Raw genomic sequence first — 25,555 nt, 5'->3', positions numbered from 1 at the left:
TTCTTCAAAACTGTTGAGTTGCATGGTTTGTTATTATAGGGCTGCTCATGAAAGCTGGATTGATGACAATATTTTGTTTTAATAAATAGAACTGAAATATTTCATTTGAATGAATCCCCTTCCTCACCATGAACACACGCATGCACACAAACGACTCTGAAAAGTGACATAAGCAAACAAGTTTTAGGTGAAATTTAGACCTTACCATGACCATGGCAGTTGTACTCTCAGTACCAACTGCTGTTTTATTTTTTCAGAATCAGAAGTATTGAATAGGAAGATCACTGCTCGCTCACTGTGCATCACAAATGGTCAGAAGCTATTGGAAAGTCTTTAGGAAAATATAGGTCTTTGCATAATGATGCTTCATCAATTGCTGATTCAAAAGTGGACAACTCTAGATCAATTCTCATTCTTCTTCTCCCTGTCCATGACAATTGTCTTTGTTTCAGTGGGAAGATAGACAGCTGCTTCTCTGTAGCCTTCTGAGCTTGAGCACTGAGGACATGGCTACACTTGCAGATGTAGAGCGCTGGGAGTTAAACCAGCCTTTGGAGACCGCAGCAGGGAAAACGCTGCCGTGTGTTTACACTGTCAGCTGCAAGCGCACTGGTGCAGCCACATTAGCAGCTCTTGCAACGCCACAGAGAGCAGTCCATTGTGGTAGCTATCCCAGTGTACAAGTGGCTGCAACATGCTTTTCAAATGGGGGGGAGAAGGGGGCGGGGAGTGTGACAGGGAGTGTGTTGTGTGTATGTTGGGGGACAGACTGTGTTTTGGGGGGCAGAGAGTGTGTCAGCATGCTGTCTTGTAAATTCAGACAGTTGCAGGGCCCCCCCCCCCGGCATTCCACAGTAATTTGCTTTGTCTTGCAGCAGATAAGCATGTCCCCTGTCAGAAAGGGAGCTTTCAAAGGGGATATCCCAGGGGTTCTCAAACTGGGGGTCGGGACCCCTCAGGGGGTTGTGAGGTTATTACATGGGGTGGGGGGGTTGCAAGCTGTCAGCCTCCACCCCAAACCCTGATTTGCCTCCAGCATTTATAATGGTGTTAAATATATAAAAAAGTGTTTTTAATGTATAATGGGGGGTTGCACTCAGAGGCTTGCTGTGTGAAAGGGGTCACCAATACAAAAGACTGAGAACCTGTGGGATATCTGCATGCCTGCAGCAGAGTTGAGAGAGTGAGTAGAGTGGCCACTTTACTTCAGGAGATTATGGGATGTTTCCGGAGGCCAATCACAGTGCAGTAATGCAATGCGTCGTCCACACTGATGCCCGGGAGTTTCAGCCGGGGCGCATCAAACTTTATGCTTCTCATGGAGGTGGATTACCAGGAGTGCTCCAGCTGCAGAGTCCAGGCACTCTAAGTGCCTTGCTAGTGTGGACACCTCAGGAGTTAGGGCGCCTGCGGCTGATTTAATGTGCTCTAACTTGCAAGCGTAGCCAAGCCCTGACATGGAGTAAAACTCTCCATGTCCTGATCTTACCTCTCGAATTACTAAGGTGAGAATGAGATGGCTATACAAATGAACATAGTGTGTTCTAGGAAATAGTATCCTTAAATCTGGACCATACTCTACTCTCTGGGCTTTTACTTGGACCCTAATACTTTTTTCTGTTAGGCTTGAGGAAGAAGAGTGGGGAACAGAATAGGATCAGCTTTAAAGGTTACTTGTTTCTCTTCCTCTCTCTCCCTGGATTAAGGAGACAAAATAAGGAGTTTTCAAGTGCGACAGAGTGAAACTTATCAAGATCCATTTCAGCAGTTTACCTCATTACTATTGTGTTTCACTAGGGAAAGTAAAAGGGAGGAAAACTCACCAGGATTGCGGTCTGAGGAGTTCAAAATCTGAAGCGTGTTAAATATTAATGCACACAATTCTCTGACTCTTATGTCATGCAGGGGATTGCTTTAAGGCCTTCTACAGTACACCCCTAGTAAAACTCACATTAAAGAGGCAGAATGTGTCAAAGATGCTTCACACACTATTTTAAAAACTTTATAACGTCTTAAAGGTTCCATTATTATTTCACTTTGGGAGGAGCAGCAATTCGAGAAACAAGTCATGTTCCAGTAAATGAGAGTATTGTACACAGCCTGTGTTTTTGCCCACACAAACTAAAAGAAACAGGGAACGTGAAAGGTAAAAGAAACTCGGTCATAGCCTTGGCTGCAGCACCTTTAATTTGTCTGCTGTTTGGGAAGGACTTGAAAGATCATAAAAGAAATCAACTGAAGAAATAGCCTTTCTTCTGTCTTGTCATAAGTGTTTCATCCTTGTGGCAAGCAAAACTGGAGAGCATATCTATAGGAAGGAAAACAGCTCTTCCGAAAAGGAAGCTCGGCTTGAAGTGTAGAAAGTGGCTCATTGTCCAAGCATGCACCGAAATTCTAAGGATGACTTACTTTCCAGTCTCAGGGAGGAAGGGTCTCCTGTTGAACTCTGAACCAAGGCTTCTGGATCTTCTTCTATATCTCCCTCAGAGTTTTCTTCCTCAGCTGTTATTACAGACTCTTGGGGGTCACTGAAGTACTTCTGCTTGTCATGGCTGCCATCCTGGTTTCTCTCATGACAGGGGCCTGTAAAAAACAGAGAAAGAGACACACCCATTATAAATCACCTTCCTCTGGACACATCTAATACAAACCCTAAATTATTAAGGTGCAGAAGCAACACTCTAGAAATGACATTCCACCCCTTTCCTTCTTCTCCTACATAATAAGCCTATCCTACAAGGTACCGAGGATCCTCAACTCAGTGAGATTTTAGTGGAAGTGCAGAGTGCTAAGCACTTTGCTAGATCAGGCCACTAAAAGTTCAGAATAAAAGGATCTCAGATGCTTAATCTACTCTGATTTTCTCTTTCATTAGTAGCCCAGTTTCTTCTCCTGGAAGATTACTGGAGCAACTAGTACCTGGGGAAAAAAAACACTGGGTGCTAACTGGGATGTATATTTCTGAAGCACGATTTAGTCATATTATAACCTAAGCCAAAATCATAAATTCATTGAAATTTAACTCAAAATTCAGAACTCCTTGGTGTCGGCATACAGATTTGGAAGCCCAGAACCCACTGAAGACATAAAAAGGACTACACAAGATGTCTGGGAGAAATTTCACAAAAATCAGACCCAGAAGGAAAGATAGTAATGAGCATAGACAGAGCAATGTATCCATTTATCCTGCATTATGACTACACTCCTCTCTTGACATTCTTAGGTAAAACCTCAGGGTAAACAAGTGATGTGATTAAATCTTAACAGAGTCTGAAAAACAGCCTGAAATAAGAAGTAGCCACTTAAGAATCTAACGACAAACTCGTAACATTTTCAATCTCTAAAGTACATTTCAACTGCAGATCTCAAATGCTTTATCAGTGTTAATTAACAGTAAATCTCAATGTTCCTACCTTATGCACTTATATGACCCTCATCACAGTAGTATCTGAGCACCCAGTAAATTTTATTTATCAATGTAAGGAATCAAATGCCCACCCCTCACAAAACCCCAGTGAGGGACGGAAGTGCTATTATCACCATTTCACAGCTGGGGAACTGAGGCACAGAGAGACTAAATGACAAAGGAAATCTGCATTGGAATAGGGAACTGAGCCCAGGTATTCACAGTTTCAGACTAGTGTCCTAACCACTGGACCTTCCTTCTTGTCTCCTGTGAGTGAGGTAAGAATTATTGCATTCTGTTTCCAGATGAACATACTTAGAGGTGAAGTAGTGAATCAGTGGCAGAGTTGGAAATAAAATGCAGGAGTCCTGAGGCTCAGTCCCCAACTCTGTCCTCAAAGATGCTAGTCACATTGCTTACTGCATTATGGAAAGTGTGCCAATTCCACAGTGATGGGTGTGGTAATAAGCTCCTGAATAGATGAGTCGTTTTCAACCTTTTGCACACAGTTTTAGGATCTCCTTCCGACAAAGACAGACACACAGAGAAATGGAGGATGGTTGTGACTTCCAGACTGAAAAACCATGGAACAGATCATGCTGTCTCCAAAGCTTATTCTTTGATACTGGAACTTTAGAATTTCTCTGTCTTTGTAGAAAAAATCCAGTTGGAATTGTGGGTGATCAGAACCTCTGAAAAATCAGCTCACACATTTTTACTGGGGAGGCACCAAAAAACCAAACCAAACAAACAAACAAAAAAAAACGTTAGATCTTTAAGCCTCCTAGTGACAGTAAATATTTACTTCTCTTTAGCTTTTCAGCTGTATATTGAGATGTTGGCTAAACTAAATTTTTTGAAATGGGTGAATGATTAAACAAAATGGAGAAAGTAAACGTTATGAACTGTTTTAACATCTGCCATACAATTAAATTCTGATTTTCACACTTTACTTCTTTCACCAGTCATTGTATCTCTGCCTTTTTCCCCTTCTACTCTCCACGCCTTCAATGAATATTTAATTTGTTTCATCTTTTTAAATCTCTGCAATACGCAGAGAGCTTCATATGTAATTTATAAGAAATGGTGTGCACAGGATCCCAAAGCTGAAATTAGTCCTTCTGGCTGACATCAACACCAGACTGACTTTGATGCAAGTCAGGTGCATTCTAAGACTATGATGCCCTTCAGCGGAGGGAACCTTGGTCAACTTAGCATTCTGATGAAGAAGAAGAAGAAAGTAGAAGAGACGGAGGTACAGACAGGTTTTTTTTTTAAAACTACTATTTTAAAATTAAAAAAACTTGGAATAGCAAAGGAAAAATACTAAGACATTTAAAAGAATTACTTAAGACTAGCATCGTTAATATTAATTTACAAACACTGACAGCTAAAAACAGACTGCATGAGAGAGTTGGTTTCTTGGGATCAGAAGTGCTTCTATATATAGAAAGCCAAGTGGCCTAATTTTTTTTAATTACTGCTTCCAGTTGCCTGGCATCACTGGAGAAGAGAGAAGCTAGTTGAAGCCAAAAATCTTTGCAGATTGGATCAAGTTATTGATGCTGGTGAAAAGTCTCAAGTTAGAACTTTAAATCCTCTGCGCCCAATGATAGGTGCCAGAAGAATAACTGGAGAACATGGGGTTAGAAGGATGGACTAAAAGGTTGTAACATAGCCCAGAAGCACGTGACCATTCACGGGCTGTAGACTTTTATTATTAATTATTTGTGTTACTATAAGATCTAGGAGCCCCAGTCACAGATCAGAACTCCATTGCATCAGGCACTGTACAGACAGATTAAAAAGAGTTCCTGACCAAAACCCAGGTAAACATTTCCAACCTCTCTTGTATTCTTGTTTCCCAGTTGATCAGCAGTAGAGTTGTGTGTGTAGAGCTACTGCTGATGAAGCTAAGACAGAACACAGGGGATTCTATTCTACCTTGTGCAATACCAACAAAATAGTTTACTAAGTTCCAGTCAGTTGCATCTGTGTTACACTGACAATAAAGAGGTTGCATAGGTGACATTTATTATAGGATTTGATGTAAGAGAAGCGGGGAAAAAAAGCCCAGATTGATTCTTCAAGTCATGCTAACTTTGCAGAGCTAGAAATTGGAGGGTTAGGTGGAAACTCTTTACCTATAAAGTGAGTTCATTTAATGGGAAAATCAGCGACACATTAAGAACCCTCAACGACATACTTTGAAAGTCACTTGTGAGTAGGAATGCATATCAATTGCATTGTTGTACTGTCAACTGCCACATCTGTGTTTACTTTCCTTCCATCCCCGTAATTCATTGTTAGGCTGTGGGCATCCAATGATGAACACTAGGCTAGCAATAATTATGGCTGTTGCTTATACCATTTCCCTTATTAGTGTGGAAAGAGTTTCCCTTCTCATTCCCCACCCCTTGCCCCCAGGGTATCATATTATAAAATACATGGTTATGGCATGTTTTTTCCAAATGAAAGTCTCAACTCACCAGATAAATGGTGCTAGAAACCACCATGTGTAATCATGGTTGACACTAGCATGGTTTCAAATACTAAACAGAACAGGTACATTTCATTTGAATTAATAGAACTGCAGTATGCAAATACACTAAAGAAAGAAGGTATCTAACTAGGAACTTACATGCCCCCATTACCATAGTATGAATACCTGATTGACTGGGATACCCTGAAGTCAGGGCCACCACTAAATGAGCCAAGCTGTTTGTAGGGCAGCAGCACAGAATGCATACAGGAGTACCACAAAGAAAGGGAAAGGATCAGAGATATTAGAATGTCCTCTTTTAATTGATCTGTAAGGCCCTCTCCTCCATCTATTCACTCCTAAACATTTCCCGTCATGTCAAAAGGGGATAGGTGGCATTTAGTAAGAAATATATGAAGTATCAAAACAATGAAACTCCCTATACCATTTTACATTGCAATTACTTTGGGGACAACTGTGCTTGTGTTTGTAGAGTACCTACTACAATGCAGTCCTGATCCTGATTGGGGCCTCTGGGTATTACTGTAATAAAAATTTTAAACAATAGGGAGAAGACCCGTTAGATCCTCCATTCTACTTAGCACAAGGAGATAAACTGCACTGGGAAGGAAGGAAAAGAGCAGTACAGCAACAAAGGGGAAAATGGGGAAGGATGATTTCAGCCTCTAGCAGCAATTGGAATGCACATTTGTGCATGTGTGGTGATAGAAAAAGGGTAGTGAGCAGGAGAAGAGGAGGAGTTGAGAGAGGGCAAGCACTGATCATCCCATCCTGGGAAGAGCTAAGAGTTGTATGTGTATTAGACGCTACGCATGGCTCATGAGGTGCCTCATGGTCTCAGACAACATCCGACGGTCCAGGGACATCTACATCGAACACGTCACCGGCCACCGACAGTACCACGAGGTGTGAGCCGGAACGACATCGTGCTTCGACTACAAGAAAGAGACTGAGAGACTTTGTCCATTGGACCATATGAACTGGAACCATAATCTCACTGAACGTTAAATCTCATCAAATGAGGGTCAATCCATCCTCATCATCGTATCCACTCATTATATACTCCACACCTGAACATAGCCGTTATATGAACAACATACCCTCATATCTCAATGTCTGTACTTTGACCTGTCAACCTTTTACCCCCAATCAGGAATACTGAATGCATCCAATGAAGTGAGCTGTAGCTCATGAAAGCTTATGCTTAAATAAATTTGTTAGTCCCTAAGGTGCCACAAGTACTCCTTTTCTTATTACAGACTATGTCTTCCTTATGCCATCCGATCCTAAACCAAACTTCGCACCCTTGATAACCTGTACGTTATTCCCTGATAACAAGAAACTTTTATGCTTCAAATCTGTGCCATTCACTTTTTAAAACCATCATCTTAATAAAATTTTTAAACTGCAACTCAAGTAACCAGGCTTCTCTTTGAAGACAAAAATCATATTTGGGGAAAAATATCCATCTCTTATTTGTGAAGTCAAAAACTTTTTTGTGAACAGCATAGAATCAAACACAGAGTCCCTGCCCCAAAGAACTTGTATGCAGAAAAGACTGGATGCCTGGGAAATTGCAGAGGTTTTCATTAATTATTACTGTTGGCTTATGCCTTGTGGGTCTCATGGAAGCAGCGTGTCCAGAAGGGACTCAACCATGGAGTCAAACTTTTTACACTAACAGCAATGAAGTGATTCCTTGAAGTGTTGTTCCTTGACTTTAGCAAAGCTTTTGACACGGTCTCCCACAGTATTCTTGCCAGTAAGTTACAGAAGTATGGGCTGGATGAATGGACTATAAGGTGGATAGAAAGCTGGTTAGATTGTCGGGCTCAATGGGTAGTGATCAATGGCTCCATGTCTAGTTGGCAGCCGGTATCAAGTGGAGTGCCCCAAGGGTCTGTTCTCGGGCTGGTTTTGTTCAGTATCTTCATTAACGATCTGGAGGGTGGTGTGGATTGCACCCTCAGCAAGTTTGCATATGACACTGAACTGGGAGGAGAGGTAGATACACTGGAGGGTCAGGATAGGATACAGAGGGACCTAGACAAATTGGAGGATTGGGCCAAAAGAAATCTGATGAGGTTCAACAAGGACAAGTGCAGAGTCCTGCACTTAGGACGGAAGAATCCCATACACCGCTACAGATTAGGGACCGAATGGCTCGGCAGCAGTTCTGTAGAAAAGGACCTAGGGGTTACAGTGGACGAGAAGCTGGATATGAGTCAACAGTGTGCCGTTGTTGCCAAGAAGGCCAATGGCATTTTGGGATGTATAAGTAGGGGCATTGCCAGCAGATCGAGGGACGTGATCGTTCCCCTCTATTCGACATTGGTGAGGCCTCATCTGGAGTACTGTGTCCAGTTTTGGGCCCCACACTACAAGGAGGATGTGGAAAAATTGGAAAACGTCCAGCAGAGGGCAACAAAAATGATTAGGGGACTGGAACACATGACTTATGAGGAGGGGCTGAGGGAACTGGGATTGTTTAGTCTGCGGAAGAGAAGAATGAGGGGGGATTTGATAGCTGCTTTCAACTACCTGAAAGGGGGTTCCAAAGAGGATGGATCTAGACTGTTTTCAGTGGTAGTGGATGACAGAACAAGGATTAAAGGTCTCAAGTTGCAATGGGGGAGGTTTAGGTTGGATATTAGGAAAAACTTTTTCACTAGGAGGGTGGTGAAAAACTGGAATGCGTTACCTAGGGAGGTGGTGGAATCTCCTTCCTGAGAAGTTTTTAAAGGTCAGGCTTGACAAAGCTCTGGCTGGGATGATTTAGTTGGGGATTGGTCCTGCTTTGAGCAGGGGGTTGGACTAGATGACCTCCTGAGGTCCCTTCCAACCCTGATATTCTATGATTCAAACTCAGATATCTTAAAATCTAAATTAGTCACCAATAATGCTGTTTACTTCTTGCATTACATTTGCCCTGGACAGCAATGGCACATTGCTCATTTTCACAGCCTGATTCCCATATAGCATCCCGCAGCCTTGGGCTAGTAACAATGTAGGAGAATCAAAGTGAAAACATACGCAGGTTTTCATTTTTAAAGCATGTAGTTAATTATAGGAATGGAGTCTATGTTGTGTTTTTATTCTTGGCTTTTTGGTTCACGGATTACAATGTTGCCAAGCTTCAATATTTTATCATGAATCTCACGATGCATGTTAAGTCCCCGCTCCTGGTTTCATTTGATTACATAAGAATCTCAGCTTTCATTGAAAAAATACATTTTAAAAAGTTTCTAGCACTCACGGCAGCAAAGAAATGCTTGCAAACATGACCCATAAAGGTTCCACCATCACCACAAGTCAAACAACAAGAACGCAACCTGAATAAATTTTTAAAACCATGATTTTTTGGGGGCCTGACTTACTATTTTACCTAGCTAAGGTGTTTGAGAACAAGGGTTTCCTTGTTAAATAAAACCACTGCAGTGTAACCAGACAACCCCAGCACAGCAGGAAGTCAATCTAGTGAGTGAGTGTCAGGGTACAGACTGATGGAAGGGCTAATAAAAGAAAATTAATCCCATACTTGTGCACTTGGGTTTACTTCCACAATATAGTACACCTCACAGTGAATTTAGTATAGTTCTACTCCATAACTCAAGTGTTTCTTTCACTGTCAAAGCAGCACACCCCTATGCTTCACAGAGATGGAAATGCTACTCGGTAGATAGGCAAGTCCAACCGTAAGTATTTGAGGAATGTTACACTATAAACTGCATCCTGTTTAACCTCACTGCCAATTGCCTATATAGAACCACACAGGTACATATCGTATTGCCAGCTAACAATAAGAGATAATGTACATTACTCATTCTCACACAAAAACTAGTGACAATTCATGGATCCCAGGAAGGTTTAAGGAGACACTTACTACTAGGGTGTCTACAAATTAAAATTTAAAACTGAAGATTTTAGATATAGCCACTATACAACTGAAATTTCAACACAACATATCATTTATCGTGTTTACAGGCCCAGAAGCGTGTTTGGTGCTTTACAGAACCAACAGGATAGAAGAAACGGTTCATGCCTCAAAGAGCTTATAATGTAATTTAGTACTAGTGAGCCTACCACCAACACCACCATTTTGGGTGGTGATCCTTACAGGTCTCAAATTATCCAGGTTTTAGATCCAGCAGGCACTTGGAAAGGAGATCTCCATGGATGGGTGATTCAGTCGATGGCACTCTTCTCTTTACATCAATACTGAGCCAACATCCCAGCATAATGTTAGGAGCAGTTGTGCTGCTAGAGGTGACATCTTTTAGGTGAGACATAAAATTAAGGCCTTGACCTCTTACAGTAATTAAGATTCCCATTCCACCTCCTGTAAGAGTTGTAGTGTTAAATCCAACAGTTATGATTCGAGTGATTACATTCTGCATCTCAGAATACTTCCTGCAGTTTCAGGTGGATATGGTATTCAGTTTCTTAAAATTTTGTGCACTATTGAACAGCTGCTACTTTTCATCCCACTTTTCAGTTATGGGTGATTTACTTTTGTATGCCATTTTGGTTACAAAACACGCTGAGACCCTTTGGAGTGAAGACACTCTAGTAACATAAGATAGCATTAACTAAATTAACTGAATAGCGTGCAATCTTAGTTAAAAATAAATAGTCTTTGCAGAAACTAGAGGATAATGACCAGCGCCTCAGATAGCATAAGACAGCAAAGCTCCACTGACTTCAGTGCAGCCCCGCTCATTGAACAATAGCTGGGATTTGGCTCTAAACACCAAGCAGCATCCACACCATCCCATTTGTCACTGCGTTACCTAGTGTTTCTTTATAGAGCAATACATATTTACATTATTATTAAAAAAAACTCACCATCCTGAGTTCTGTTAGTACAGAGCACAAAGTGAGACATGCTTACTCAGCAAGCTGGGACTACAGCGTCACCAGGGATTCTTTCTGATGACGTGACCTAGCCTCCCATAAATGGCTACAGAGAATCCTGCTCCACGACTGACATTCAGGAGATTAGAGTTTGCTATTTACAGCACCCAAAGATGTGCAAGACAGGGCCCCTGCCCTATAGAGCTCGTAATCTAGTCTTGAGATGAGCTACAATAAATAAAGGAAACAAGCAGCAGGGAAGGGATGGGATAAGGAAAGATGCTATGATCATGGGGCTTTCCAATACTGTCCTAGCTGTGTCTTAGTGGGTCAGTAAAAAAAATTAAAATAATTAAATAAGGAAGATAAAGTGATAATAGACTCTACTGTTGTACTGACTCACTCACTGGGATTACATGGCTATGGTAAAATATGGAACAAACAAACGGCAGTAGGACATGCATCACAACAAACAACAATTCTCTCCCCATTTTTCAAACTCTGAACTGGCTTTTTGCCACCACAATGCATGATTCTGCTCCCACTGAAGCCAGTGGAAATTTTGCCACTGACTTCAATAAGGGCAAGATTGGATTCCACAATGCTTATAAATAATGCAAACATACTTGAAGTTCCAAAGCATGAAGTAGCCAGTAAAAATCATAGGCAGTGCTGCCGAGGACTACAGTTGGCATCCAGCATTCTCAGGTAGCGAAGGACATAAGGTTTCCTTCTCCAGTGGAATACTGCAATGTCAGCTCAGTAGCAAACATTTAACTGAATAGCTCTCTTTTCCTGCTCTCCATTTCTCTGCTTGGTCCCTGCTTTGGACCTAATTTGCTGGATGTGCACTGTACTCCTGAAAGCATAGGCTATGATTTCTAATGGCTGCTTCAGTTGTAGAACTCTCAAATATTATTAAAGAGCTAACATCCATGAAGAACTCAGAATTCAGATTAGTTTAATTTCAACTCTTTTCATTATTTCATACAGAAAGGTTGATCATATTTACAGGGTGTTTTTTTAAAACTGAACACTCCCCTGCAAAGTTGGCAGCTTCCAGTCAATAGTATTTGCAACAATACCTATGAGTCAGAAAGTAGAGCTAACTAGAAACTGAGTGAAATGCAAAACATAAACCACCCTCCTGAGTGGCGAAAAGTAATTTTTTTTAAATTGTCAGTTATAATTTAAGCCTTTAGTAGTACACTCCTTCTTTAGGTTACCTGACAGTGGTCCTTAGTCATGTGGGTGGGGCTTTGCAAAAGCACTCCGTGCTGGGCTCCCAGTCAAGTTAATAGTTTCAGGTGAGCAAAGTTAGGCCAACAGAGTGATTCTGAACATCCACCCACGTACACCAGTGTGTAGAGGGCTTCACAACTTGTTGTGCGTTATGCAAACAGAGCAAGCCACCTCATTCTAATTTTACAATGAAGTATGTAAAGTTCATTCTTTTTATTACATTATCCCAGTAACAGGTTTTCAATTAAGAGGATTATTACATAGTAAATCAGTCTTCAATAGTAGGAAAATATTTTGTTTTTTTAACCTGGGGGGTAACCAAAAATTCATTTAAATTGGCTTAGCTATAGATTTATTTTTAAGACTAACCATTAATCTCAGTACAGCAGTTTTTTATGATGAAGTCTTTTTATTTATTTATTTATTTATTTAAACAGAGATGCTGTCTGATAAAACCAGATTTCTTGTTCATGTTAAGAGATGGTAATACCTTACCATTGCATAATGGACCTATCCCTGATGCACACAGTGCCACAAATTGCCCTTATGAAATATAAACCTACAATAAATAAAACATGAAAAGAAAAATTGAAGAGGAAGATCTGCCTGTTTAAATTTGTACGCTGTGTGGTTTGGAAGGGACACACAACAAGGGAGGAGAATCCATTGGGCTGCTTTACAAACAGTGTAGCAAACTCTTTAAAAAATATCCTCTTTAATAATTAAGGGGGGGAATGAAGGGCAAGAGGGGACCTAGCTATATTAAATCACCGCACACCCTCCGTTTCTTCTCCTTGATCGTCACTGGCTACAACAGAAGCTCGTTCTTTATGACGCGGGTATAGAAGCCACAGTGTGCTCTCAGAGCTGTCTGGGAACAGGGCCCAAACATGGAAGAAGGTATCTAAATTTAACTCTCCATCCCCGTCAGCAGATAAGAGACTAGAAAATGAGATTAGCAATGCCTCTCTCAGAGTGCTCCACTGCTACATATAGAGCAGCAGGTTAAGCAGCATTGTGGTCTGAATTTCAACTAGTGAATCAAAAATTACTCGACTTCCTTTGGAGAAAGGGGGGGGGGGGAGAGAAAGAGACACACACAAGTTCAGAATGCTGATGGCTCGTCCTCAGTGAGTTCTCCTATGCACTTGGTCCTGCATTTGCTAAATAAAAGTATTTAAAATTTAAAACCACTATTACTTTTCTCTCCACATGGCTATGTCAGTTCATAATCACACAATAGACCAGTCAGCTCACTTGTGAGACAGACCCCACCATTGGTTGGCAGCAATGAACTTCCTGAAGGGGGTCTGATGTCAACTTTTGATCCGGGGTGGATTCTCCCTGTCACTACTACAAATCAAGGCAACAGAGATCCACTAAGTTCAAATTAAAAATAAGTCTACCCAGAATTACTTGCCCTCACTTTTTATAGAAGAGTCAGGCCTGATCTACACACAAATTTTGTATGGGTATAACTATTTCGGCCAGTGGTGTGATTTTTTTTTTTTTTTTTTTTAAGAACCAAAATAGCTGTACTAGAATAAAAGTGCCGTTATACTGGTATAGCTTTTTCTCCTTCCTGTACATGAGTAAGTTATATGGGTATAAGCACCTTTTTACCCCCTGTGACCCGTGGTGCCTGGGGCAGCCCTCACCGGAAATGCCAAGGTCAGGGCAGGCTGCAAAAGGGAGAGCAGATATACAGAATCATCTCTGTGACAACTGAAATATCGTCAACCATGGGCTGAAAGGCACCATCTGCCTGCTCCACAGACAAAGGACTGGAGGTACATTCGCCTTCATTAGGCCCATTGCTATTTTTAACAGGCAAATAATTGGAAACAGTTTTCCCTTCAACAGATAAACCATTGCTTTCCACAAACAGTGGCTCATCACACTGAGCTACTTTAAGCACATCACTTTTACTTGGGTCAGGCTCACTTTCATAAAACTTCACTTGCCAGCAATCCATCACCCACCAGAAATCTGCCCTTTCGTTAGGGCTTCAAACTGACCATCAACTTTGATTTGCTCTAAAGAAATGCTTCCCTGAGCTTCTTTCTGCACTTCATCTAATTCCAGATTCACTTCTGAGATATTAGACATTCAGAAATTTCTTCACCATATGAACTGCTTTTCTGACTGGACAAACAGCCATTTTCCACAATCCCAAGGCTAGAGACACCCTCTTCCTTGTTACAGCATACCTGGTTAAACACGCCACTGCTTAGAGTCAAACACACCCACACACCCCCGCCACCTTCACAGACAATACAGAGGATTCACATTCATACTTTTTCTGGGACTGGGTTATGACATTACCCTGATTAAACATAGTTACCACATTATTAAACATACCAACGTTCATATAAACTGAACAGACTATCTCCATCATTGCTGTAGAGAGGAGCTGGGCTTCCAGAATAGCACAGTTCCTGCTGTTCTTTCATTATTTTGATTTGGAGTTGAAGTTTGGCAACTTTGGTCTCAGCTTGCAGCAGCTCCAGTCACCTCTTGTGAGATTCTGTCTCTCTCTCTCCAGCTTGCTTGGTTCTTTCCTCAGCTCCTTTTTCCAGCTGGGCCAAGGCTTGCTACTCTTGCATCCGAAGTTCTGCCATTTCTCTCTTATGTTGAGGATGCTGTCCCTCTTTCAGGGTTTGCCGTTTTGATTGTGGATCACTCATTGTGATTAACTTTAACCTTTGACACACTTAGTTTTAAAATTTCAAATTTGGAATAGCGCAGGGTTCTGATCCAAAACCAAATGACCTGGTTCTGTGAATCCTGCCGACTACACCAATGTGACCCGTGGTGCTCGGGCAGGCCTCATTGGAAATGCCAAGGTCAGGGCAGGCTGCAAAAGGGAGAGCAGATACTTCCAAGCCTGGTAGGTAACACTGAAGTTATTCTCTTCAACCAGTCACAAACTGTGCTTCTCATTCCCCACGCTGGTTATCAAGAAGCAAAAAAGAAATCACACAGCCCTCTTTATTGCATTCCCGTTTTCTGGCTCCCAATCAGCACCTAGGTCCAGTACAGTGAGAAGTTATTTTAAACTCTGCTTACATTTACAAAAATGTTCTTCTGACCCCAAAGGGTTGGCCAGGTCACCAGGTCAGTATAGGTTTGGATCTTACCCAAAATATCACGCTGCCAGCCAATCCTTTAGTGTCTAAAACTAAAGGTTTATTATAAAGAAAAAGGAAAGAACAAGAAGAGAGATGTTAAATGGTAAAACAATCACATACGTACAAAGACTTCAAAGTCCATATATTAGGTTCCTAGCAGTATTGGTGAGTTTGCTGACTTAAAGGTCCCTCTGGAACACATCCACAGCTTGGATGGATCATTCAGTCCTTTGCTCAGAGCTTCCGTTTGTAGTAAAGTTCCTCCAGAGGTAAGAAGCAGGATTGAAGACAAAATGGAGAAGATGCAGCTTCCTTTTATTATAGTCTTGTGCCATGCAGCCTGTGCTTCCTTTGTTTCCAACACAAGTTGCTTAGCACATGGCTTGGAAGCCGTGCATGCCCATGCATGCCTTTCTGAGTCATAAGGTGTATCCTCTGCCTTCTCTCAATGGGTCAATTGTATAACTGATGGCTCTCGATGGGCCATCAAGCAGGGTAGGCAGTGCTGATGCCAAACTGTCTGGGGGTGTCACCCAGAAGCATAGCACAATTTTTGAAACACAGACATACAGATCTATAACTCATAATGCAACGGTGATACAAACGTATAAAGAAGATCACCACATTTGACAAATTATAATGTTTTCACAGATATCTTACATGGCATATCTGGCATAACTCATTGCAATTTTATTCATAATATCCCAAAGTGTCCCCCAGATTCCAAAGAGCGTCACATCCCCACTAGAGGTTGTGCTGATTTAATTATACTGGTATAGTTAAAGTGGTTACATTTATGTTTAGACAAGTCCTGAGACTAACAAACATCACAACTGACCAGCCCACACCCAATCCTCTTTGAAACCCCATCTCCTTAGCACAAATTCCCCCAACGTCACTCTACTGGGCCATTGTTCTAGGTTTTTTTGTCTCGTGCTAGTTAGACACATCCCCTGTCCTGTAAACTTATCTATCTGTTGGGTCAAATCCTATAATCCCTATCTGCTTGAACGGGACTACTCATATGAGTTAGACTACTCACATGTAAGGGCACTGCAGGATCAAGCACTATGTTTGATAATCAGTTCAACTAATGGTGCTAAAAGCCACTTACGTAACTATAAAAAATAATATTGGTAGAGTTACTTAAACCACATGTTGTGGTAAGATCCACATTGCAAAGTCATGTAACAAACTGCATTAACTTTGATTGTCTCACGCGCACTCTGCCCATGAATTTTCTGTGGCAACTGCTTCTAACACTCCTACCATCCCCAGATTTCAGACACCTAATATTTTTAACAATAATCTGCCACAAGTGTTTCCTTATGTTCCTCTACATGTGGTACTTCTTATCCTTCACCAAACGACATTAATTTTTATTGCATGAGTAATATTCAGGCCCAAAACAATGATAGATTTAATTAACCTGTATGGGATAGGCACCTGCATAATTCACTCATGGCTTTGTCACTCATGAGTAATGCAGTCATCCAAAACTCATGTTAATTAAACTTTCACCACATCATGTGCTCCTTACACAGTAAATTTCATCCCACAGCCTAATTGCTTGTAAAGGACTATGCAGCCCTATGGCATTCTAAATTTAAAGAAAAGTGAGTCCATTTCTAAACTGAGATTAATTTACCTCAACATAAAAAGGCAACAACTTCTGGGCTGGAATACGACAGCTGTTTAACAATACTCAGCAATGGCACCCAACAGTTTTAGTCCAGGAAGCAAAGAATACCATAGTTAGCTAAAATTGCTAGGGGAATTTAGGGCAAAAAGTAACGCTAAATTTGGCCAGAACTAGTTAATTTCTCTACTCTTGCAAAAAGCATGATGGGATCTTTACTGGACACTTCAGTCAAGATCTTGGTTTCTGTTCGAGAACATGTTGAGCAGCACAGTACTGGAGCACTGGGCTATTTGCTGATGCAGAGGCAGGAGTGCCACCTACTCAAGCATCAGTAGTACTTCCTGAAGAACACATGCCCTCTGTCCTAGCCCACCACTCCTTTGCTTGCAGAATCTAAAAGAAATACAGAACAACGTTATTTCTTTTTTCTATAATAATTATTCTCTTCTTACTCATTTGACACACATTTATTAGAAATGTGGGAATAGCCATTTTTGATCAGACCAGATCAGTCTATCTAAGTCTCATGTCAGGTCTCTCACGCTGGCCAGTACTAGATGCTGCAGAGAAAGATGCAAGAACACCTTCATGGGCAATTATGTAATAACTTACCCAGAGGGGAAATTTCTTGCTAATTCTAGGCAATTAGCAGTTGGCTTATGGTCTAAAGGACAAGAATTTATATCCTATATATTTTTTTCCAGCCATATCTAATGTAACTGTGGACTTTCTCATTGTCTATATAACTGTTTAAACCTGTTTCCAATCCCAGTGAGCTCTTGGCTTCAAAGATATATTGGACCATCAAGATACATACATTAATAATGTGTTTTCTTCTATCCTTTTTACATTTGTTGCCTCAGTTTCATTGGATGCTCCCTGTTTTGTTCCTAAATGAGCCAAAATTACCAGTTTTGGTTTTTGGTTTACACAGTATCACTGCTGAGATAACTCGAGAACACTGCCTGCTAGCTGGCATCAAGGGCTGAGGAGTTCATGTTTTGTTTTTGCAGAAACCAATAATAAAAACAAAAACACTACCTGCACTAATTTGTCTTAAAGTTTCTAAGTCACTATAGTGAAAAATGGTGAGTCAATGGGAAATTTCCTACCAGGTTAGGATTTTTAAATATAGGCCAAATTTGGAACAAAACTATGAATGTCTTTAAAGTTTCTATTATGCGACCAATTTTATATCACACTGGTTAATTAAAAAAAAAATGTAAGAAATTCAGGCTTTTGTAAAATTACTGAAGCAGCTGTGGAAGATTTGTTCTCTCATTTGCTTTTCATTCTACAGGTCTTACTTTCAATATTTTGTCCTTAGATTTAGCAATTTGGCCCATGTTTACTCACTGCCATATGCCTGGAGGACGTGGTTCTAGCTGTTAAGTAAGCAAGAATCCCTGGCCAGAGGAAGAATTTAAGAGGGGGCAGCCCAGAGAAGCAATACAGTGAGGGACATGAGCCACTGAAAATAAATGTCTCCCTCTGGGCTACAGATCACAAGGTTCAGAGGCACTATGTATGTGGAATAACACAAGAACAGGTATGGCTCAGGTGGTCAGGTAGGCATGCTCATTATCAGCCTATGAGAGCTCACATGTTCAGCATTTTGCCTGACAACATGGGTCACCTTTCACACAAGGCTATGAAGGAGGAAAGACTCGTTGCTCTCAAATAAAGGCAGGGGAAATTGACTGAGCTCAATGTCCTGGCTCCAAGTGCACAGTGAACAGTAAGTAGGATTAACTTCCTCAAGAGCCCAGGCAAGGAATCCCTGCAGAAAGCAAAGGCTGACAAGAACAGCATGTAAAAGCAAAATAAGGCTGATGTACTGCCAGTGACATACTATTTTAGGCTCCAATATTGAGGATTTCTTCTCCATTGTTAAAACAGTACCAAGCTCCCTCCTACAGCTAGGATAGGGATTTTGTAGTGGGATGCTTGGAAAGACCACACTGCCCCCTCCCCCCCAGTAAATACTGGCCCAAGGAACATCCGTTTCCTTCCATAGGGAAGCTTTCAATTGTCCTAGTTCCACAGTCACTGGTAGCTGTACTAGGTTATAGTTTTAGAGCTTTTGAGGGCACTCAAAACAGTGCAAGACAGACAACAAGAATCGGGATCAGGCAAAAGAAAAACAAGCCAATAAAATAGATAAACCATGGGTCACCAAAGTCTACCTCATGGGTCAAAAATGGTTATGGGAGTTAGACAAGGCCTGGGCTCAAAACTTTTCCTTGAGTAGGGTCATATATCCCAGTGATACTAGTACTACCGATGCCACTGCCAGCATGCATTGCATCATCTCAATTGCTCAAAGCCCCGCATACTGATCTGATACAACCTGAACATAAAGCATTGCATGGTGGGCCCTTCAATCTCCACAGGCCACGCTCTGAGGTTAAAAAGATCTCCAGCTTAAGCAAAATAGGTACAACCTTCAGGATCCTGGCAAGTTGCTATTGAGGACATGTTTTGGCCCCTCATGGTAGATGCAGATATCCCTATTCCAATTGGACTCTAGACAACTCAGATCTGTTCTGGACCACCCTGAGGTGGAGCCAATCTTTTCTAGCCTCTTCTTTACTCTGAACAGTATTGTCTAATCTGGTCTAAAAGTATCAAACTCAAAGAGATGAACTGCTCCCCAAGAGACCATAGTAATTTGGAAATGACCCACAACTACTTTGTTAAACCTCCCTGCAAAACCTTGCTGCATTACTCAGGTTGCTAAGAACTCAGTGTTGTGCCCAGCACTACATGAAAGGATTTTTAAATGTGGTGTATACATGGATAGGGAAATACTAAAATTGGCTTTATTTTGGAAAAAAAAAGTTACAGGGAATTATTGTGAAGAATCTTAGCATCTCTTTTCACTTTCCATGGGAGCAAGCAAGTTTGGAAACTACTGTACCTTGGCTTACATCTATTTCAAAAAAGAGCCACTAGACAAGTAAGAAAGTCTGCAGGGAAGGACTTCATTCAAGCAGCCATCCCTGGCACAAATTTGTCCTGTGAGTACTGGAAAGTCTACATTAAGGCAACAAAGGCAGGAATCTTGTTTTCTAGAGTAATTCTCTGACAAAAAACTGTCTCCTAGTTATATGTGGTGAAGACACATCCAATGGATTAGCTACTTAGAATGTGGAACTAAACCAAAGCAGATTTTGGTTCTTAAATGATTAATTCTTGGTTTGAATGATTATTGAAAGAAGCTGCAAGGGAGGAGGGAACTGTTACCTCCCTCCTTGGGACTGGTGAGACTGCAGCTTGGAACCGGGGGATCAGTGAAAGACCAGAAGACCATATTTTCAATTAAAAGACTTCTATAGACCCTACCAGAATAAGTTCCCTTGGATTTGCAAAAGACTTTAGACATCTATCACTGCTGGGTCTACCTCTAAAGAGAAAACAACTGGAATAAGTACCACTCTTATTCAACAGATCTGCTCCATGTATTGAATCAGGCATATTTGTTCACTTTACTGACTAGAATAAGTTTGAACCACTCTTGTTGGCATTGCAGAGCCAATACAGTTTAGAGAAGGTGACCTGATTCTATCTGCAAAGCAACAGATCCGTTAACTGAAATGCAATTGCAAGGTCTCTGTTGCTGACAATGCTTAGGACAGAAAGAATCCAGCTTGACTTTCAGATCCCAGGGTTAGCAGTAAGAAAAAAAATTCAATTCACAGGGAAAATATTGCCATTATTTAGTTGTTTGCCAACAGAATACATATATACTTGTCAAAGCCTTTGAAACACAAAGGGTAGCCATCAGTAGATATTTAGAGTTTCTTAATTCTGTTACAAACAAAATCTCCAAGACAAATCCTAATGTAATTCCCTCTCCCCAACTACCCTTGCTTCAGAGAGTTTATCTTGCTATAGAAGTAACTGAGGGCTTGTCTACACAAAGTTCCATAGCAAATCCACATGGAAACATTTTTATACCAGAACAAAAAAGTGGGTTAAATGAAAAGGAACAAGGCACTCTGTTTCCGGAATGAGAATGTCCGGACATGGAGTTGATAAGGAACAGCTACTGTGCTTTAAATTCACACCCTACCTTAATCCACACTAACTTTCAAGACCTGATTGATGTTAAACCTAATCGCACAGTAGGGGGCAAGAAATGAATGTAACAGGCTAACTTACTCCCTCTAATGCATGCAGAATTCAAGGGACATACTAACAATGACCTCTAAATACTAAAAACTCAGAAGAGATCAAGTATCCTCCATTCAGCGGATAAGGGAGGGAGTCATTAAGAAATAGGATAAACTTTATTTGGATGAAGATACTCACTTGAGAATCTAACCTAGTCAACGTGTGTTTCACTTGCAGCTTTTATCTAGTGTAAATGATGGGTTCTCTGTAACTTGAAGTCTTCAAATCATAATCTGAGGACTTCAGTAACTCGGTCAGAGGTTATAGTTCTATTACAGGAGTGCATGCGTGAGATTCTGTGCCCTGTAATGTGCTGGAGGTCAGACCAGATGATCATGATGGCCCATTCTGGCCTTAAACTTTATGAGTTCCTAGTTGGAACAAAAAACTCTACAACAAAATTAGATTCTGAGTTTGTCTTAAAAAAATACCAAAACCAGACACCTCTAGATAAAGATGAGAATGTCTTGAAGAAAAAGCAAGTTAAAGCAGCTTGAGCAAGGGAAACCTCAGTTGATGCCAATACAATAAGCACAAATGTCTACGGACTATATCCAAGACAAACTTTGTGGAAAGGATACCTTTAGCAGCTTTCCATTTAGAACTGCAAGGCTAATCATGCTCTATAGACTATCCCAGGGTCCAATCCTAGGTAAGTAAAGGACAGAGATGCTTGCACATATTTATTAATTTAATTAATTTCATATGAAATATTTCCATAGGTGATAACACAAAAAATGTTTCATAATTAGTTGCAAAGGTAATAAATACACCATAGTTTTATTTGAAGTGTATAGCACTTGAAAGTCTTTTTGCTTTGACTTTGTGTGGATGAAATATTACTCTACAGAACTAGGAGTAGAGTCTAGTGGTTGCAGCCTGCTGCTGGGAGTTTGACTCCTGGGTTCCACTCATGAGTCTGCTACTGACTTATAATGTTAATTTAGGCAAGTAATTTAATCTCTCAGTTCTTTATCCTATCTCCCCAACCAAATGGGCATCTGATGCTTGAATAGTGCCTATCTAAAAGTTATGTTGAGACTCAGGTTTCTCCTTTGAAGCCAGTGTCACTTGGCTTATGGTCTAAGCACCTCAAGTGTCTACACTTTGAAAAGGCAAAGAAAGAACAAAAGAAAATGCACTTTTTTTTTTTTTTTTTTTTAAGAAAAGGGAGCAGATACTTTCCCCCATGCTTTATTTTAAAAGGAGGTGGATGAAGGAATCTAAACTTTTGACTTCATATGGTGTAGGATATTCAGACCACAAGAGGGCACCAAAACCAAAGCATCCTCTTAAAAATAAAAGTGTACAACTGCTGTTCAATATATAACCTGTGTTGCAAAATATGCACATCATAACATCACACAGAATGTGATGAAATGCATATTACCTAGGAAAACATGCACCTACATGCAAAAAAATTTGCATTCATAGTACATGATGGTATGAACATAGTGTATGCTGAAAGGCTTACAGCAAACATCACCTGTACTTTGTGACCAATAAAAAGGCTAAATATTTAATAATAGCACACCCACCTGGTGTATAAGTCAGACAATTTGAGACCAAAAAGACACTGGAAAGTCTAAAACATTAAAACAAATGATGATTTCAAAATGGAAGAAAATGTATGCAGTCTATACACTATTAGAGGGTTGCTTCAATCTTCCTTTTAAAATGGGTTGCTTTTTAAAATGACAACACAACTTGAGGCCAGGAGATCATACAAATGGAAATAATTAGAAAGAGGGGTGCAATTATTCATAGAGACAATAATATTTTGTTTAAAAATAAAAGGGGTTTTGCCTGCCTATAGTTTAGCATTATATGCAATAAAGCAGCTTTTTTGAGCACAGGGCATGGGAAGCTCCCATACTACAGCAGCTGCCTCTTTTCAGCAGTCACCTTCGAACTGATCCAACTGTAATCTCCAGTGCAGTTCCAAGTTACTCTAATACTATGGCAAGCAGCTCTTCCCAATATCTGAGTGCTCAGATTATGGCATTATGCAGCGTAAGGACAACTGCTTTCCAAAAGGGTTAAAGAATTTTCAAAGAGGACGCTTCTTATGTTAAAATGGATTAAAAAAAATCCTGCTCAGGGATTAAAAAAACGTGTGACATCCAGGACAGAGTTCCTTTCATTATCAGACGGAACATCTGCGGCTTGCTACACTAGCAGGACCAGCAGAATATAGTTGACAGGAGTGGCTAACTCCTGAGTAGCAGCTTTTGGGATGCTATGGAGTTGACCAATGTTTCCTGTTTGCATTTTAACTCCTTTATGTCAATTTCTTTGATCCTGTTACTTGCACACCCTTTAAGACTACTTTAAACAGCTGTTGTGCCACCTGTCCTTCCAATTATGTTTAATATGCATATGAAATACTTGACATGTCAGTCTTCTAATAACCAATCACCAAGTAATTAAACATCTCCTGAGCTCCCACATCACTTTCCATTAAGGGCCAGTATAGGTAGGACCCTTGGCAGTTAGTCTCTTGGTTGGTACTCCCCCAATTTCCTTGGAATGTGGGAAGTGTTTCTGTTGGTCTAAATTATGTAAAGTGCACTCAGATGCTAGAATGACAGTGCCTAAAGACTCTAATCATCATCAACAAGAGTCCACAATTTTCACCTGTTGAAAGAAACATTTCCTGCAGTGACATTGCCTGTCTAGAAACCTGAAAGTAAAACAGTTTAATATCATATTGTGCATATTTATAGGGACATGGAAGGTTAGGTTTTTAATCAATCATTTTTGATAAAAACAATGAAAACTGTTTTGTTGATTTACCCCAATCCCCTGCAGTGTTTATAACCCAACCTCAACAGTACTGGGTTACTGTCCTAGATCTGGAAGGTGAAAACTAAAACATAAAAATGAGATAGAGTAGGACTATTAAATTTAACCTGCTTCAGACACTAAGTGCCCTGATTCCAACATGTCAGTCAGCTCCCCGCAAAACAAAGATGGCAGGAAAACAAAGCCTGCTATTCAGACGCTGGTTGTTTTCAGGTGGGGTGGGTAATCTAGCAGTAATGAGCATCCAATAAAAATTTAGCATTCCTACAGCACACCTTCAAAACTTCTACATAAACTTTAATACAGTGTCTCAACACTCCTGAGAGGTAGGGATGGGTTACCCTCATTTTACAGATGGAAACCAAAACAGAAAAAAAGATACATGAGCCTCACAAACAGTCTGTGCAAGAGCCATGACTACAGTTCAGCAATGTGTATTTCCTAATCCCATGCTCACACCATTACACCATGCTGCTTCCCAAATTCCTCCCGAGCCCATTTGCTCCTTTCTTGTAAGCATGCACAGAATCAAAGCAAACTAGAATTCAATACCTTGTGTGCCTTGCTACCTGTCCCAATTCATACTAACGTAGCAGACAGGCAGAGCACAGGGATAATACAACTTGCACACCTTCCAGTACACTGAAGCACAGAAAACTTTGCTAGTGTTCTTTTAAATAATGCTTATCAAAGGTCGGGGATTATACAAAAGTTTAATTCACAGGTACTGAGTTTTAAGCATAGCACATGCTGCAAGACTGCTCTTATATCTGGCAACATATGTGAAGGGCTTCAAAATTAAGGAGTGGGTGTGTGTGAAAACTATGCTGATTGACCCTCCAGAGGGGGGGGGGTGGGTGTGTGTGTGTGTGTGTGTGTGTGTGTGTGTGTAAACAATGAGACAAAGCTGAAAAAGGGGGAAAAAAAACATATGAGCATCAGGAGACTATTTTTAGCAATAATTTATTTAGGCTCTGGAAGAGTGCCCCAAGGCAAACAGAATCCCCACTGCTGAAATTATTCAAACATATGCTTGAAAATGTGCTGCATTGGCAGTGGAAGGACTGGCCTTTTCCCATTTCTAAAATGTATGATTCAGTAAGTAGCACATAGGTATGCAGTGTGCATCTGATCACAGAGGGTGCGTTTCAATTTACTATGAAGCCAGCAGTAGTGGCAGCAAGTACATCTCATAGTAAATTACTCATGTATTTCTCAGCAAGTTACTTGTGTACTTCTCATATGTTTCCATAAATACCTGAAGACGTAACAGATTTTAGATTAGAACACTGTGGGTTGTTTTACATATTTGTAATGCAGTGTTCGTCCTTTTGGTTATGCAGTTTATGGCTCACTGTATTTCATAAGATGGTATAATACTAAACAGCAATTAAATCATGGGATATATGTGCCTGTCCCACACTAATTATATTCTTAACTAAATCTCACAATAAACCTGTCTCATCAAAAAGCTAGAATTGAAATTAAAATCTGACCACTAAAAATGGTGATTTCTTCAAAGTTGTGCAAACACTTGTGTGCAGGCCTGAGATAGGCAGGAACAACCCAAAACACATGTACACATATGTAGGTGTCTGTGTGCAAACCTCAATTTGTCTGCACTCAGTATGTACGTGCTTAAGATGGTCTCAGACCGTCTTGGCTTTCACTTTCCAGGAACTGCTGTATATTTTCCTTTTCAGTCCATCTGAGGCTACAACTACACCATGGTATAGGGGTGCAATTTCCAGCTTGCATACATACTCAATGAGAGTTAGCATGAGTTATAAACAGCA

At 40.6% G+C, this 25,555-nt stretch overlaps 1 protein-coding gene across 1 annotated transcript in view; it reads right to left on the bottom strand.

Annotated features, from left to right (window-relative positions):
• Positions 1 to 25,555, bottom strand: part of TTC17 (tetratricopeptide repeat domain 17) — an 88,017-nt gene that overhangs the window by 17,907 nt on the left and 44,555 nt on the right. The window contains exon 17 of the mRNA XM_084631215.1: positions 2,410 to 2,583. Coding sequence (XP_084487341.1) covers positions 2,410 to 2,583 — 174 coding nt within the window. The remainder of the gene's footprint in view (positions 1 to 2,409; positions 2,584 to 25,555) is intronic.

This window comes from Lepidochelys olivacea, assembly GCF_965140295.1.
Source record: "Lepidochelys olivacea isolate rLepOli2 genome assembly, chromosome: 6".
NCBI classification, from domain to species: Eukaryota; Metazoa; Chordata; order Testudines; family Cheloniidae; genus Lepidochelys; species Lepidochelys olivacea.
Note: the sequence above shows the minus strand (reverse complement) of the source record. Positions and strands in the feature narration are given on the sequence as shown.